At 46.8% G+C, this 18060-nt stretch overlaps 1 protein-coding gene across 1 annotated transcript in view; it reads left to right on the top strand.

Annotated features, from left to right (window-relative positions):
- The window catches only part of LOC138762487 (villin-1-like), a 47645-nt gene that overhangs the window by 22191 nt on the left and 7394 nt on the right, over nt 1-18060 (top strand). Inside the window, exons 13-17 of the mRNA XM_069936239.1 lie at nt 447-626; nt 3556-3701; nt 7341-7485; nt 9718-9906; nt 11487-11552. Of these exons, the coding sequence (XP_069792340.1) occupies nt 447-626; nt 3556-3701; nt 7341-7485; nt 9718-9906; nt 11487-11552 (726 nt within the window). The remainder of the gene's footprint in view (nt 1-446; nt 627-3555; nt 3702-7340; nt 7486-9717; nt 9907-11486; nt 11553-18060) is intronic.

The following is an 18060-nucleotide window of genomic DNA, read 5'->3' as shown; positions in this document are numbered from 1 at the left end:
GGGACATAGAACAAAAAACATTACAGCTCAGTACAGGCCCTTAGGGCCCTATATATTCCTACCAAAAAAAAACCCTCCCTACCCCATAACCCTCTATTTTTATTCCATCCATGTATCTGTCTAAGAGTCTCTTAAATGCCCCTAATGTTCCAGCCTCCACCGCCATTCTCGTCACCCTTCTGACCTTCACGAACGCATAGTTTTTTTTAGTATAAGTTCATTGTCACATTGTTCCCGAGTACAGGGAGGAGGGTTCTTCTGTGTGTGGACTAGCAAATAATCTCTAACATTTGTTCAGCCACGTAAAGAGCACAATTTACCGTCTGTAGCATTTACAATGAAAAGGAAGATCAGATAGCACCAACCGCGAGAACCTTGTTGTGGGCTTGCAAGAGAGCTCTGTTGGCATGGGTCTGAATCGTGATGAGACTTCTGTCACTTCCCAGGGGAGCAGTCCAAGATCTGACGACTGTGAGACACACAACCGCGTGAGTCTCTTCCAGGTCTGCGGCAAGAATGAGTACAACACCAAAGCGTTTGAGGTCCCAGTGCGTGCTTCCTCTCTCAACTCCAACGACGTCTTCCTGCTGAGGACCAGTATGCAGTGTTTCCTCTGGTACGGGAAGGTAAGGACCCATCTCAGCACCCAATTCTCCCCTTGCCTTGAGTCCCTGCAAAACACCGCAGCCTAAAGGAACGGCTTGCCGACGCAACGTTGCAACAGATCCGGATTAGTCACGATGGTGAGGAGTCAATGAACTTGTTACGGAGTCCAGAGGACCCCAAAAACCAGCAGTAGTAGATATGCACCACAACACAGGGTTACTTAAACAAAAGTTGTTTTTAATTATATTTGAACAAGAAAACAATTAAACTTTAACTTATTACTTAACCTACCTCACTACTTAATCCCCCCTCTAATACTAAGCGCAGGTGCTTAACAGGCAGATGGTTACCACTCCAGGAGGGTTCTTGCTGGTTTTCAGAGTGAGATTCCTCTTGCAGAACATCCACAACTGATTCCTTCTCAATCAGTCTTGCTGACGAAACTTGCCCCCTTCAGGGTTCTCCAGATGATCCTCTTTCTTTCAGGTCACCTGTCACACCGCCAGTCTTCTCCTTCGACCAGACAGCCTTCCAAAGTTTGCCAGCTTGTCCTTCTTGAACTGATTTCTGTCTCCTCTCTCTTTGTTTCACACCCTCTGAGAGCAAAACTCTTCTCTGCTGCCTGCAAAGATCACATGCTCTCCAGGCAAGCTGCTGTCAATACTTTGTTGCCTCCTGCAAAAAACATTCTGCAAAAGTCTTGCAGATTTTCTGTTTTAAAATATGTGTGTGCAATCTGCTCTAACAATTCCTCCCAAACCACCTCTAAATACTCGGTCACAAACCCAATAAATTATATCGTTTGTTTTGTTTTGCGGTTTCTGCAAGGCTGTTTCGGCACTAGCCACCAGGGTTCGAATCCAGCACTTTCTGTAAGGAGCTTGTATGTTCTCCCCGTGTCTATGTGGATTTTTCTGGGTGCTCTGGTTTCCTCCCACCGTTCAAAGTGTATGAAATTTTGGGTTAATTTGGGTGTAATTATGCAGCACGGGTCTAAATGGGTGGAATTGATTTCTACCATGCTGTAAATAATTTTTTTTTAATTAAAAAATGTCCATGGGAGTGTTTTCACTACAATCCCAACATCTGCAGACTTTCGCATTCCACTCCATTCAGCTGCTCCATGGCCAAACCTTTTTGAGGGATGCCCATCCTGCAGAAGATCTCCTCCTCCTCCCTATGAACTGCGTTCTACGAGGGCCTCTTTCACTGCTCCCCCTCTGCACTCCCTGCTGATCTCAAGCTCCCTTTGCCTGTTGCCAGGTGCACCTACCCCTGCCCTTTCTTCCCTCCGCCCCCAGCCTTTTCGCTCAGGCACCTGCCTGCTTTTTGCTCGCACGTCGAAGAAGGGCTCCGCCCTGAAACGTCGGTAATATAGTTTTATCTCCTATGGACGCTGAGTTCCTCCAGTATTTCTGTGCTTTTACTACAGTCACAGCATCTGCAGACCTTTGCCCTTTATCCTTATTCACCCTCCCCTCCTCTTCTCTCTGGAAATGTAGTTGTTTTCCATCTGGAAAAGTGGCTTGTTTTCCACTCTTCCCTTTTTCTGGGCCCCATATCCAAGGATTCCCTGCGAGTTAACTTGCAAGTTAAGCCAGCAGTAATATTAGCGTTCATTTCGAGCGGACTAGATATAAAGGGAAATAAGAGACTTTATAAGGTATTGGCCATAAGACCATAAGTGGGTGACTCAGTTAACATAGTGGTTAGAGCAACGCTGTTACGGCACCGGCGATCGAATTCTGTGCTGTCTGCAAGGAATTTGTAAGGGACTCTCATTTGCTTCTCTTTCTTTCTACTGTAAGGGGCACCATGTAATGTGACTCTTTGTCTACCAGAAGGCAATTTCAAGTAATATTACATGTTCTGTACTATTACATGACAACAAAGGAATCTTGTACCTGATGTGATGGATAGGGAGGGCCTTTCAGTTTCAAGTCCATCGACTGTCCCTGCTCACCAATCCTACATTAATCCATTCTCCCACTTTCTCTTCAACTCATAGAACATTCCAGCATAATAAAGACCCTTCAACCCCAATGTTGTGCTGACTCATGTAAATCTATTTCACAACAATCTTATTTTTCCCTCCTTCACGCCCATACAATTTTTCTTTCACCCTTGTGCCTGTCTAAGAGTCTTTTGAATGTCCCCATTGAACCAGCCTCCACCACCACCCCCAGTCATCCATTACCCCTGACGTCTCCCCTCACCTTCAACAGATGTGCTCAGGTGTTTGCTACCCCTGCTCTGGGAGAAATGTGATGTCAGTAAAAACACCAAAATGCTGGAGAAACTCAGCTGGTCTTTTCATCATCTGTAGTAGACAAAGATGTTTCGGGCCTAAGCCTACTTAAGCCCCTCTTATACACCTCTCTTACGAGCTTTCATCATTCTCCGCTCCAAAGAGAAAAGTCCCAGGTCTGATAACCTTGCCTCATAAGACACATTTTCCAATCCAGGCAACATTCTGGTGAATCTCCTCTGCCCCCTCTCCATACCTTCCACATCCTTCCTGTAATGAGGTGACCAGAACTGAACACAATGCTCCAAGTGTGGTCTGTAGAGCTGCAACATTACCTCACGACTCTTGAACTCAATTCCCCAACCAATGAAGGTCAGCACACCATAAGCCTTCTTAACCACCCTATCAACTTGCTTGGCCCCCTTGAGGGATCTATGGACCTGCACCCCAAGGTCCCTCTGTTCCTCCGATCACTCCTCACCTACACACGAGTGGAAATATCCTGTAGCCAAATCAAGTAGCAAATCCTTGAGATGTTGGAGTCAACCAATGCATCTGTAGTCACAGGGAGAGCGTGCAAACTCCACACAGATAGTGCCGGAGGTCAGGATTGAACCTGAGTCTCTGCCTGGGAGAGATGAACAGAGGAACATCAGGGTGGTTGTACCTGCTTCATGTGAACTCTCTGATTGTGTTGATAGGGATGCAGTGGTGATGAGAGAGAAGTGGCCAAGAACATGGCTAATGCCATCTCCAAGAAGGACAAGCAGAATGTATACGAAGGCCGCGAGCCGGCAGATTTTTGGACATACTTTGGAGGGAAAGGACCTTATGCCAACAATAAGAGGTACGTTTCATCCCTTCGCAATGTTTGACCTGCTCCCACTCCATATTTGAAGAACAGAAGGTCCGTTTCGAAGATCAGAGGACAGTGTACCCTCCCACTTACCACGGCCTTATAGGAGAGAGAGCTCAGTCTAAAAGCAAGGAAGCAGAGCCCACACCTTGTTGTACAGACCTGGCACACAGACAAACTATCTTGCTTATGCCATTTTTCTATGGCTCCCCTTCCTCCTACCTCCCCAACAGAAGTAAACTATTTGGCCCATCTAATCTGTGCTGGATCATAGGAAAATCTATTCCCCAGCCAATTCTCCCTATCTTCCAACTCCCCACCGATTTTGCCACTTGCCTGGGCACTAGGGCCAATGTTCAGTGACCAATTAATCCAACCATCTCCATGCCCTCAGGATATAGTACACCCATGTGATACTCTGTGGTGACAGTAAGCAGACACAAGATTCAAAAGACTGAACAACAGGTTTTATTCTACTTAAAGTCTCTGCTGTAGTTAGCTGCAACTCTGTATGACTGATCTTGAGGGGTCGGATATGGCTTATACCCCAGCGGATGATTGGCAGCCGACCGGGTGGGGCTTGGTCCATTCAGGTCAGCTGATTGACAGCCGGCCAGGTATGGTCTGTCCTCTGGTAATCTTCCTGCAGGTACACAGGTCGTCCCCTGCAGTAGGCTAGTGGTGTATCACCACAACCCTTATGGCCACGGGGAGAATATTCAGATCCCAGACAAGCCCAGTAGTTCCATAGAAGGATGAGACGGGTAAGGCTACCGACCATTATCATGTCAACTTTCTACAGAGAGTATCCTGGCCAGCTGCATTAGGGCGTCAGATCTGAGGACAATCCGTAACACCATAAATGAGGCAGAGAGGATCACGGGTATACCTATCCCCCAGCGATGGGATTTTACCAGGATCATTGTTTAAAGAGAGCTTGCAAAGACCTCTATCATCCCATATTCAGCATATTCCAGCTTCCTGTTGGGGAAGAGATCCAGAAGATCCAGGAGGATCAGAGCCAGGTTGGGAACAGTTTCTTCCCACGAGCAGTGAGAACGCTGAACGACTGAATGAACAGTTCAGACAACTCCCCGTGACTCTGATATTTATTAATAATACAGTATTTATTTTTAATATCTATAAATAAGACATGTATATAGATTCTGTGTATCTGTACCCTTTGTCTCTATTTGCATTACTCTTCTGTATGATTGTTTGCACGACCTTTGCACCGTGGCCCGGAGAATGCTGTTTCATCAGGTTGTACTGTTACAATCAGACTGTGGTAGTCCACCACAAGCCTACTGCAGGGGGCAACCTCTGTTCCTGCAGGAGTGTAAGGGGGACAGGACAACACCTGGCCGGCTGTCAATGTCAGCCTGAATGGATCAAGCCCCACCCGGTCGGGTGTCAATCACCCTCCGGGATATAACCCTGCGCCGGCCTCCCGAGGCCTTACTCAGAGTTATTGCAGCCACAGCCAGCCTGGCTCTGTGGAAGTCTTTGTGGATTAAAGCCTGTTGTACAGTCTTTATCTTTGTGTGTGTGTCTGATTCTGGGTAACAGTGAGGGCCGCACAGTTAGTGTGGCGATTAGCCAAGGCTGTGACAGAGCCAGCGATCAGGACCAGCCACCAGGGTTCGAATCCCGCACTGTCTGTAAGGAGTTTGTACGTTCTCCCCGAGTCTGTGTAGGTTTTCCCTGGGGGCTCAGGTTTCCTCCCACCATTCGAAACATACCTGGAGTGTAGGTTAATTGGGTATAAATTGGGCAGCCCGGCTCATGGGTCGAAATGGCCTGTTACCGTGCTCTATGTCTAAATTAAGACTTAAAATTGAATTTAAAGAGTTAATTATGGGGAGATTTTGAGGAAACCTGACTTTTCTTCCTGATCGATCAAATCAATGGTTATCCTGTTAAGTTGTTTATTGGGTTCCAGCGATGTGATTGGATGTGCAAACCTAGAATATTTGGTGTGGGTAAACAGGAAAGTCTACAGTCACTGGGCTCAAGTTCAGTACATGTACGTGCTGGAGAAACTCAGCAGGTCACACAGCGTCCACAGGAAGTCAAAGGTTGGGCTCAGGCCCGAAACGTCGATTGCCGTTTATATCCTATCAAATCTGTGTGACCTGCTGAGTTTCTCCAGCACGCATGTGTACTACATATATGGTGTGGAGCTATAATCATAGAACACTACAGCACAGACACAGGCCCTTCAGCCCATCTAATTCATGACAAACTATTATTCTGTCTAGTCCCACTGATCTGCACCCAGACCATATCCCTCCATACCCTCCCATCCACGTACCTGTCTAAAATGTTTTTACATGTTGAAGTCAAACCTGCATTCATCACCTCCGCTGCCAGTTCATTCCTCTGCGTGAAGAAGTTCTCCCTTATCTGGCCCTTAAACATGTCACCTTTAATCCTTAACCCATCTCCTCTAAATTTTGCCTCACCTGAACATCTCTTAATTTTGTACACCTCTACCATATTTCCCCTCTTTCTCTGATGCTACAGGGAAAGGTTAAAAGGTTTGGACTTTATTCCCTGGAACATCAAAAAATGGTGGGAGATTTGATAGAGGAAAACAAAATTATGCTGGGTACAGAGTCCAGTGGTTCTCAACATTTTTCTTTCCACTCACATCCCACTTTAAGTAATCCCTAGGCTATCGGTGCTCTGTGATGAGTAAGGGATTGCTTAAGGTGGGATGTGAGTGGGAAGGGAAGGTTGAGAATCACTGCTCCAGACCCAATTGTTACTGAAATATTTTCTTGAGAAAAATTGCCGTTGGCCCATTTCCTTTGGAGTTCTGAAACCGTGCACATAACGAGTCAATGAGGGACGATTCGAATAGTGGTTTTTAATTTTTTTCTTCCCACCCACATCCCACCTTAATCAATCCCTTACTAATCGCAGAGCACCGACAGCAGAGGGATTACTTAAAGTGGGATGTGAGCGGGGGAAAAAGAGTTGAGAACCACTGGTGTAGACAGAGTAAATGCAAGTAGAATTTTCCTACTGGGTTTGGAGAGCTATAAACCAGAGGACATGGGTTAAAGGGAAAAGGGGAAAAGTTTAGGGGGAACATGAGGGAACTTCTTCACACAGAGAGGGGTGGGGGCGTGGAACGAGCTGCCAGCTGAAGTGGTGGATGTGGGCTCAATTTTAACATTTGCACATGGATGGGAGGGAAAGGAAGGGCTGTGGTCTGGTTGCAGGTCAGTGGGACCAGGCAGGAGAATAGTTTGACACAGACTAGAAGGGCCATAGGACCTGTTTTTTTTTGTGCTGTAATGTTGTATGGAATAAAGATCAAACCTATTTAATCTTTCCCTCTAACTCAGCTTCTCAAGTTCGGGCAACATCCTTGCAAATTCTACACTCTTTCAATCTTACCGTTCTCTTTCCTGTTGGTCAATAACCAAGACAGAGCCAACAGGATGACCCCATTAGATCTGATGATTAAGATTCATGTTGGATCAGAGGGGATATGGAAAGCTGGGGTCAGGTCCGATTTGTTGTAGGTTTCTAACACTAACTTAGCTGATCCTGGTTCTGGGAGAAGAGGAGGCTAAAGGCATCTCTGAGATGTATCTGAGTTTGATCTGTTTGATTTAGGTTACAGGAGGACTACCAAGATGTCAGCCCATGCCTCTTTCAATGCTCCAACCAGACTGGGCGCTTTGTTGCCACGGAGATCATGGACTTCATCCAGGAGGACCTGGACGATGATGATGTCATGCTTCTGGACACCTGGGAGCAGGTAAAAATGTGTTCAGAAACCCACTCGGAACCCGGATCAGTCTGTGGATCTTCTTGGCCTTTCAGTACTAGAAACTCCAAGCGGTGTTTAACAGTTAAAATGTAAAAGAATGGTTCAATTTCATGGATTTTGGTATCTACATCAGATGGGTAGATTTTTGGGTGTAGAACCATTGAACATTACAGCACAGAAAACAGGCCCTTCAGCTCTTCTAGTCTGTGTTGAACTCTTATTCTGCCTAGTCCCTCTGACCTGCACCCAGTCCATAGCCCTCCCTACCCGTTCCATCCATGTACCTGTCCAAATTCAACTTTAATGTTAAAACTGAGCTCGCAAATCATGGATGAAATGGATTTAAGATGTTGATTAGGTATGATCTTTTCGAATGAGGTGGGCTTGAGGCCAGATTGGCCTGGTTGCTCTATGATGTGGGCAGTCAAATGGAGGTAAACAGGAGGCCTGAAGATGTTGGGATCCAGTGCGGTACACAAACTTGCTGGAGAAACTCAACAGACCACGCAGCATCCACGAGAAGCAAGAGGCGGATGGCGACTTGGGGCCTGAGCTTCAGGAGTGCTGTAAATTAGGCAGGTGGCATTGGTGGGAGTGGAGAGGAACACTATCTAACAGGTGAAACGTGGATAGAGGTATGATGGGAAGGAGCTGAGAGGTGAGGGAGAAGGCACAGGGCTGAGAACGACAGCTCTCAGATGAAAGAAGGAAGGGGGGTTGAAGAAAGGTCACAGCGATGAAGGGAAGAGAGAGATTGGTTGGGGGGGTGGTTAAGAGATATTGGAGAATTCGACATTGATGTTATCTGGTTGGTGAGAGCAACTTCAGCTCAGTGTTTAATACGATCATTCCCCAGACTTTAATTTTTCACTTTACGGCTGGTGGAGAAGCTGTCCTCACTGGAACTCATCCCCCCTTTCTGTAATTGGTTCTTGGACTTCCTAACGGAGAGACCCCAGTCTGTCTGGGTCGGTAGCAGAATATCAAGCATGGTCACGCTGAGCACTGGCGCACCTCAGGGTTGTGTGCTCAGACCATTCCTGTTCACGCTACTGACCCATGGCTGCATTGCCAGATCCAGCTCCAACAGGGTCATCAAGTTTGTAGGTGACACGACAGTCGTCGGTCTCGTCACACTGCAGAGAAGAGGTGGAAAATCTCATGAAATGGTGCAAGAGGAACAACCTGCATCTCAACATGGACAAGACAAAAGAGATGATCTTGGACTTCAGGACCAGGAACGACCACCCTCCACCACACATCCACAACTCTGTTGTAGAGATAGTGGAGAGCATCAAGTTCCTTGGAGTTCACTAAATTAATGACCTATCATGGACACTCAACATCTCCTCACTTGTCAGGAAGGCACAACAGCAACTTCCTGAGAAGACTGAAGTGGGCAAGGCTACCAGCCACCATCATGTCAACCTTCTACAGGATCCTTATCAAGAGCGTCCTAGCCGGCTGCATCACAGTGGGATATGGTTGCTGCAGAGAAATGGAATGGAGATCACTAGAGTCTCCCTCCCTCTCCACATCAACATGATCTACCAGGATTGTTGTCTGAAGAGGGAGAGCAAGGTGGGAATCTTGAGGGAGTAGTGACTCAAGAATCTTTTATTGTCATATTAATGATACAATAAATGGACGATATATGTCAGCTTTTGTCTGCTGCAAAGGCAAACTGAGAGTCGCCTTGAGCATTGCCCGGTGCCCCTAACAGTACGAGAGAAAGAGAAGCAAAGGAGAGTCCCTTCAGAGACATTGAGTGGCCATGGATTCGCCTTTGCAGTTGCACAGACTCCTGTTCGATCCATCGGCCACCCAAGCTCCAGATTTGATCCTCCGACATGATCAGCTCCTGAGGCCACTTTGGGAGCACCCTCTCGAATCCCGGCTCCGATACTTGGTTTCCATGACCATCACCCAGGCCCCCAACAATAGGAGAAACAAAATCAGGAACCCTTCAGCCCCCCGATGGCGTTCTTGACCTCTGGTCCATCTTGAATCCCGGTTCCAACACCTGGTTCCCGTGAACCAGTCTTCAGCAACCCCGCAGCCTATGTGGGTCCTTCTGCCACTGAGCCCCTCGCTTGTTCGCTGATGTGGTCACCGCCCTGTAGAGGGTATGTATCTGGGCCTCGTGATCCCTCTGTTGCTCCACACTCTTAACAATCGTGCCATTAACCCTCAATTCCGCCTTCTTTTCCCTCTTGGCAGATTTTCCTGTGGATTGGGAAAGAAACCAATGATTCAGAGAAGAAGTGTGCCATTGACCTTGCACAGGAATACCTCTGCACCCACCCAAGCAATCGTGACCCTGGCACCCCCATAGTGATCGTCAAGCAGGGGTTTGAGCCCCCAACGTTCACTGGCTGGTTCATGGGTTGGGACCAACATTTGTGGACAGTAAGTAGATGCCTCACCTTGTTTACTGATGGGACTTGGGAATGCTGCTCTCACCAAGGACTCTAACCGGGGGGGAGAGTAACCCTCACCAAGGGAATGAAAAGCAAATGGTACTTTAGTAGGGTGACCAGACATCTGGTTTTAGGCCAGACAGTCCAGCTTTTGAGCCCTCTGTCCTCCATCTGGTGCCTCCTCGAGCTGGACTTTAATTTGTCCTCCATTTGGGGGTGTAGGCCCTACACCCCCAAATGGAGGACAGATTAAGGGACATATAGGGCACTTACCTCTGCGGTCTCCCGGGGTCCATAAGCCGAGTGCGGCCATGTTTTTTTCTCATGTCATCAATGTTTCCCCATTCAAGCCCCTCTCCTTTGATAATGGGCGGACTCACAGCTGTAGGCCTGCCGCGCCGTGAGACACGGTAGAACAGGTGCACAGGCCTTAATTGGCATCAGGCCAGGCCAATGGGAGGTGGCAATGGTCCATGGACAGGGAGAGATGGTGGCCATTCACAAGGGCAGAGGGGAGATGGAAAGTGGGTAAAAGAGATAACGTGTCCTGCGGCCATCATCCGGTATGCGTCCAGAGCCGGTGTCCACACAGCCGGTGCGCACCCGGAGCTGAAACCCACAACCCAACCTGTGTGCCCAGGGTGGGTGCCCCCGGTCCCTGTCCCCTCCCCTGCTGAGAGAGTTTCTGACACTGACCCTGCATGTCCTCGGTTTTGGAAAGTTGGAAATGGCCATGTTTGCCTCGATTGCAAAGAGGTGGGATTAAGTAATGGGATTTGATAGCACAGGTCAGACTTATGGGCAAGGAAGATGGGGATTCCACTCATAATGGAGTTAAACAGGAAAGTGTGCAAATAATGGAGTTGAGAGTAAACACAAACGTGCTGGGAGAAACTCAGCAGGTCACACAGCATCCACAGGAATTAAAGGGGAACCCACATTTTGGGCCTGGGCCCTTCATTAAGGCATGAGCAAACGAGTGTCCATCAGAGTGATGTGTGCCCAGTCGGAGAGATGAGTGCCCAGATGGAAAGATATGTGCCCAGATGGAGAGATGAGCTCTTAGACAGAGAGGAGTATCCAGGCGGAGAGAGGAGTGCCCAGACAGAGCGCAGTCTGATTTCCAATTTGCTCATACCTTGACGAATGACCCAGGCACAGAACATTGGTTCCCTTTTACTTCCTGAACTCGAGTCGCTAGGGCTGTAATCGCGATGTGTGAAACACTGCTCTCACCTTGCCACCTCAATTTAAAAAATTTCTGTTCTTGTTTTGAAAACTCTCCATGTATCTCCCTACCTCTTTAAATTTTAAGGCATAAGATGCTGTGGTAATGTTTTGCAAGCTCCCACAAGCAACTGTGTGTTGGCATCTAATCTTTATTGCTGGTCGAGAGAGAAATATTGTCCAGAGAGATCTGCCCTGCTGCTCTACAGCTGTTGGCAATGGGATCCCTTTGCATTTAAGACTGGGCCTTTGTTTAATAACAGCCTCCTCCCTCTGCTGGGACCAGTTTTGACTTTTAATAACATTTATTTGTTCCTCTCTTTTTTACTCCCAAACCTCAAGGATAGAAAATATGTGGAGCTGAAGACTGGGCTGGACGATCTTCGAATTGTCGAAGAACTGATGAATGTAAGCAAGGTCTTCCAAACTTCTCTTAGAAATCAGGGCACTGTGTGAACACAAAAGTCTGACAATTCCTGTAGAGAGCAATGGTGGGGGGGGGGGGGGGGGGGGGGGGGGTGGGGCGAGGGGAGGGGAGGGTATTCCCTAGGCCATTGATGCTCTGTGATGAGTAAGGGATTGCTTAAGATGGGATGTGGGTGGGAAGGGAAAGTTGAGAATCACTGCTCTAGACCCAATTGTTACTGAAATATTTTGCTTGAAAAAAATTGTCACTGGCCCATTTCCTTTGGAGTTCTGAAACCGTGCACATAACGAGTCAATGAGGGACGATTAAAACAGTGGTTTTCAAAGTTTTTCTTTCCACCCACCTCCCATCTTAAGCAATCCCTTACTCATCACAGAGGGGATGTGAGTGGAAATAAAAAGGTTGAGAACCACTCACTGGTTTAGATCATCAACCCCTTTCATGGAATACTTGATCCCTTATTGACCATGAAGCACGGAATTCTGGTGGTGGACGGGGATGGTGATGGCACTGGATGGGGGCGGGGATTGAAGTCCAGGAGGTGGTGGCAGCTCTGGACAGGAGCGGGTGGGTGCTACCAAAGGTATAAAGAACGTATACATCTTTCTTCTCCATTCTCTCCGTCCTCCCGTTCGCTCTCAACTTATTCAAGGGCCGAAGTCAAATACAACATGGCGGCCACCAAGGCCACTCTCGTGAGAGGTTGGCCACCCCCACCATTGGTGCTATTTTCCATTGATCCATCCTTTTAACAATCACCCCCTCCCCCTGGAGTTATCAACCCCCTGCCATTTATCAACCCCTTGGATAGTCCCATCGACCTCCTCCCCCCGGGGGTTGATATCAAACACTTTAGAGACCCCTAATTAGTTCATGATAGAATGGCAGAGAATACTCGATGGGCTGATTGGCCTACTTCTGCTCCTATATCTTGTAAGATGACCCACAGGGTGGTAACTATGGTGGCAAACCAGTGAGGAGCTCTGCAGATGAAAAACACACAGGCAGTGAGGCTGTTGGTGACTTGAGGCGAGGAGCCCGCGCAGGCTGCTGGTGCCTGCGGTCATGGGACTCGCACCAGGCTGCAGGAGACCGACTGAAGGAGTACTATCTAACGGAACCGGGATGCAAGAGAGAGCTGAAGGCGGGAGGGATTCCCGAGGGACTTCGGGCACTGAAGGCTTCCTGATCGCGTTGGGGATTCGGATCTGGAAGCTTGGGTGGTCAATGGATCGAACAGGAGTCTGTGCGGCTGTGAGGCGAATCCACGGGCACTCAACGACTCTGAAAGGACTCTCTTTTGCTTATCTTTCTCTCGTTCTGTAAGGGGCACCGGCCATCACTGATGGCGACACTTGGCCTCGCGGCAGGCAGGAGGCAATTTCGTGTAATATTACATGTTCCGTACTATTACATGACAATAAAGGAATCTTGAATCTTGCAGTCACTCAAGGGTCTGAGCAGCTGGGGAGCGCTGGAGGTGAATCCACGGACACTCAGCAACTCTAGGGGGGCCTCTATTTTATTTCTCTTTCTCTGACCGCAAGGGTTGAATCTCTATCTGCCTTACAGCAGACTAAATGCAATTTCATGATAATGAAATTGACAATAAAATGACAATAAAATAAAGAATCTTGTGCCCTACGTTTCTGTAAACACCACAAGACTGTGGGTACCATCGCACACAGAGAAAACATATAAACCACTATAGAAGCAGAATTCAGCCCTTCAGCCCATCAAGTGAACTATCATTCAAATAGAGCCTGATGTATTTTTGCTCTCAGTCCTATTCTCTTGCCTTCGTCCTGTAACCTTTAACACCCTTACTGGACTCTGCCACCCTTACCACGGTGGCAGAGTCTAGGGCAAGAGGGCACAACTTCAGGATTGAAGGGGATCCACTTAGAATAGAGATGCAGAGGAATTTCTTCAGCCAGAAGGCGGTGAATCTGTGGAATGTGTTGCCACGGGCGGTTGTGGAGGCCAAGTCACTGGGTGTATTTAAGGCAGAGATTGATAGGTTCTTGATTAGCCAGGGCATCAAAGGTGATGGGGAGAAGGCCGGCCAGTGGGGCTGAGTGGGGAAATGGATCAGCTCATGATTGAATAACGAGGTGGAATCACCTGTTTCTGCTCCTACGTCTTATGGTCTCATAATTAAGAACCCCTCAACCTCTGCTTTAATGACTTGACATCCACAGCTGTCCTTGGCCACAGATTCAACTCCCTCTCATCTCTGTTCTAAATGGACATCCTTTTACTCTGAGGCTGTGTTCGCTGGTCCTGAACTCTCCCACCACTGGAAACCTCTTCTCCACGTCCACTCTATCCGGTCCTTTCAATATTTGGTGGGTTTCAACGAGGCTCTGAAGGCTTGCTAACAAGGGTCATTCTGTAACATTAAACGAGCTAATCTCAGCTTGTGTGTCCTCAACAGAGACGCACTGGAGGACCCCTCTCCCAAAGCTGGGAAATTCAGCTGCTCTCAAGACATCCCAAAAATGCTTCACAAAATGCACTGAGATAATGTTTTGGCGATGTTGGTCAATAATTTTGGGCCAGTTGGCGAAGCACAGTGAGTGCAATGCCCTTACTGCACCAGCGATCTGGACCAGGGTTCGAATCCCACGCTGTCTGTACGTTCTCCCCGTTTGCATAGGTTTTCCCTGGGGACTCCAGTTTCCTCCCACCGTCTGAAACATTACGGTGGTGTAGGTTAATGGGGTGTAAATTGGGTGGCACGGACTCATGGGCCGAAATGGCCTGTTTCCGTGCTGTAGGTCTAAACAAATAAATGATATCAGTGTCGACCCTGAAAATAACTCCCATGTTCCCCTTCAAAAGAGTCCCACACTGTTTGGTTTGTAGAAGTCTACCTGAGCCTTTTGTAGAATGTAACATTGAAAAATTGGCTCAACTGGTGACAAGATTGAATTTGGGAGTCTGTGAAAAACGACGTGGACAATTCAAGATTCCTTTATTGTCATGTAATCAAGCAGGTGTAATATTACATGAAATTCGCTTTAGTCTGTCATGAGGCAGACAAATATTCGCTATCAGCAGAAATTGTCTTTAAAGTCAGAGATAGAGAAGCAAAAGAGAATTCCCTCACGGTCACTGGATTTGCCTCCAGTGCTCACACAGACTCCAGTTCAAACCATCGGCAACCTGAGCTCCAGATCCAAACCTCCGACACAGTCAGAAAGCCTTCAGCACCCTCCTGCATCCCGGTTCCGACCCCTGGTACCCCTTCAGCCAATCTCGAGTCAGCTTCCTGCAGCCTGGAGCAAGTCCTTTGACCGCAGGCTTCCTCATCTCGAATCGCCAACAGCCTGCCTCCCTCTCTGTCCTTCAGCCGCAGAGCCCGCCACGGTCACCGACCTGTGGGTCAGCTTCTTAACAGGGAGCGGGGGGGTGGTGTACTCACTGTTTCTGGTGCCCTGTGCCAGTCCACTGCTCCCCCTGAGTCTGCAACCCCTCATGGCCACGCCGAACATGTTCGACACCATCTAGGACCCAGACCCCATAGTCGCAGGATTTTAAAATGGAACAGCAGCCTGTACGGAGCCACCACCATTTTTAAAAACTCCCCCTGCATTTAGAAGATTGAGGGGGGATCTTATAAAATTCTACAGACTAGACGCAGGAAGGTTGAAGGGGGAAAATTATAAGGGGAACATGAGGGGAAATTTCTTTACGCAAAGGGTGGTGGGGATGTGGAATGAGCTTCCGACAGACGTGGTCGAGGTGGGATCATTGGTTACATTTAAGGAAAGACTGGATAGTTACATGGAGAGGAGAGGACTGGAGGGGTATGGACCGGGTGCTGGTCAGTGGGACTAGGAGGGTGGGGATTTGTTACGGCATGGACTAGTAGGGCCGAACTGGCCTGTTCTGTGCTGTAAGTGGTTATATGGTCATATGGTTTCCAATGCGGGGAAAAACCAGAACCAGAGGCCATAGTTTAAGGATAAGGGGGAAGTTTCTTAGGACTGAGATGAGGAAAATTTTCTTCTCTCAGAGAAGAAAAAAATGTGTGGAATTCATGTGTGGAAGTAGTTGAGGCTGGTTCCCTGTCAATATTTAAGTGTAGGTTAGATTTGGCCCTTGTGTCCAAGGGGATTAGAGGGTATGGGGAGACAGCAGGAACCAGGCACTGATCAGCCTTGATCATAATGAATGATGGTGTAGGATTGAAGGGCCAAATGGCCTATTCCCACACCTATGTTTCTATTTTGTTCTCTGATCCGACTCCATTGTTGCTGAACCACAGCCGTCACTTGTAGGGCCTCCTACTAACTTGTTGAATCTTCTTCTGAAGTTGTCCCTCAGTATTGAGGTAAGCAAGGAAATCAGCTGGGGTCCAGTGCAGAAACCCAGCAGGTCATGCAGCATCCAGAATCAGAATTTACTGTTAAGAACAGGTGTCAGGCTCTTTCGTGGCAGTGTAACTGGAGCCAGGTTTCCATAAATTAATTTTTACAAAAAGAATTAGTGCAAAAGAAGAAAAAGTGAGGTCGGGTCCGTTCAGAAATCTGAGGGGAAGAAGCTATTTCTGTATAGCCGGGTGTTCATCTTCAGGCTCCTGATTGTTGCAGTGTGAAGAGGGCATGGTCTGGGTGGTGGGGGTCCTTGAGGAGAGAGGCAGCTTTCTTGACACACCAGTTATTGGATTGGATCGTGGTTCCACCTGAAATACAGTTGAAAAGATATTAAAAATTTCTTTCTAATAGTTTTCTCAGGATGGACAGATCCAAAACATATGTGTCAATGTAGCAATATCAGATTTGCATCTGTCACAAGCAGGGTTAATATTAGAAAAGATACAAGCCATTTTATCTTTAGACATGTGAACACGATGCACCACTTTGAATTGGATTAATAAATGTTGGGCACATATTGAAGATGTATACACCAGTTTAAGAATCTTGTTTAATAGATCATCTGGTAAGGGTTATGCAATTTCCAGTTCCCAAGCCTTTTTAATCTTATTGTGAAGTACTGGTCATAATTTCAATAATCTATCATATATAATTCCAATTAATCCTGTCTGAGAAGGATTCAATTGAAAAATATTATCACTACATCATGTGGATATACAGATGGAAGAAATTTATGAAATTTCTAATTTGTTAATATCTTTAAAAAATGAATATTTGGTAAGTCATACTTACTTGCCAACTGTTCAAAAAAAAATTAAACAACCTTTCTTAAATAAATTTGCGAAAGAAATAAAACTTTTTACTTGATATGGAGAAGGATTGATTTGGGGGGGTGTGGCTTGCTGGTGTGAATGAAGGACATGGAAAAGCGCCTACCCAGGAAAATTAATTAATAACGGACTAAAAGACTTTTGAAGAACTTTTCATTAATTAAAAGCCATTTTAAGTCTTGCCTGCACAGTTTGACTATGGCTGTGAGAAAGGAAAAGCCTCCAACAAGTTGAAAATTTGTTTTAAAAGAAGTCACAAGATTTGAAAAAATTGGGCCTACCTTGACATCGAAGCCTCTGGCTGGATTTTCTCCTCCTCCACGGGTGATGAGAGCAACAGCAACAAGAGTTCAGGTGGCTTGGGAGGAGGGAGGGGGGAGGGAGAAAAAGTCACTGTAAATGTGTGGAAAAGAAAAAGTGTATATCATGGCTATTGTGATTTATGGTGTGAAAAATAAAAAATTTAAAAAAAAAAAAACAAGAGTTCAGGTGACCCTGGTGCCATCTCCCCAGGGAGCCAAAGAAGATGGCGCCAGTGTCCCGAAGAAGTCTGTGTAACTACAAAAATGTGCAAGAACAAGAGCACATGCGCAAACTTTCATGCTTGCGCAGAACAGATTGATCTGATTTGCAGTGGGAGACTGATCAACCAGCTCTCACGAAGGTTGAATTTCAAGACCTGCCTCCTTTGTATTCGGAGGAAGAACAAGAAACACTTTTTTCATCTATTGGTGATGTGGAGCAGGAAGAAAACATCTGGACGAGGAGACAGAGAACACTACCATCAGGCTCATTTCCGAGCTGAGGCTGAGCAGATAAAGTTACCTGAAGTTGAAGGGCAGCCAGTTGATGAATCAGCTGCAAGCAATGAGTCAGGAAATGGAGTTACAGTTCGGGGCTATTAAATGAACGTGAATACTCAATTTGAATATGTTAAAGGAGAAATGAAAATAATTAAAGAGGAGATGAAGAGATGTGTCAAAGTGGGTGATAAAGTGAAAACGCAAGTTCAAAGAGTTGAAGAAAATTTACAAGAATCTCATGATGAAGTGGCTCAGTGTAAAGATGTGGTCAATAAGCTGAAAGATTCAGTTATGGAGTGGCATTGAGAGTAAAGAGCTTTAACAAAAAAATTATATGCTAGAGTATCATAGTCGAAGATATAATGTGAAGATTGTTGGATTGCCAGAGGGTTTTGAAAGTCCTAATGCAGTGCAATTTTTTTAATCAAAAATGGATTCTGGACACCGTGGGACCTTAAATTTTTACATGTGGTC

This window comes from Narcine bancroftii, chromosome 4, assembly GCF_036971445.1.
Source record: "Narcine bancroftii isolate sNarBan1 chromosome 4, sNarBan1.hap1, whole genome shotgun sequence".
Classification (NCBI taxonomy): Eukaryota; Metazoa; Chordata; class Chondrichthyes; order Torpediniformes; family Narcinidae; genus Narcine; species Narcine bancroftii.
The sequence above is the reverse complement of the archived record's forward strand: the minus strand, read 5'-3'. Positions and strand labels throughout refer to the sequence as shown.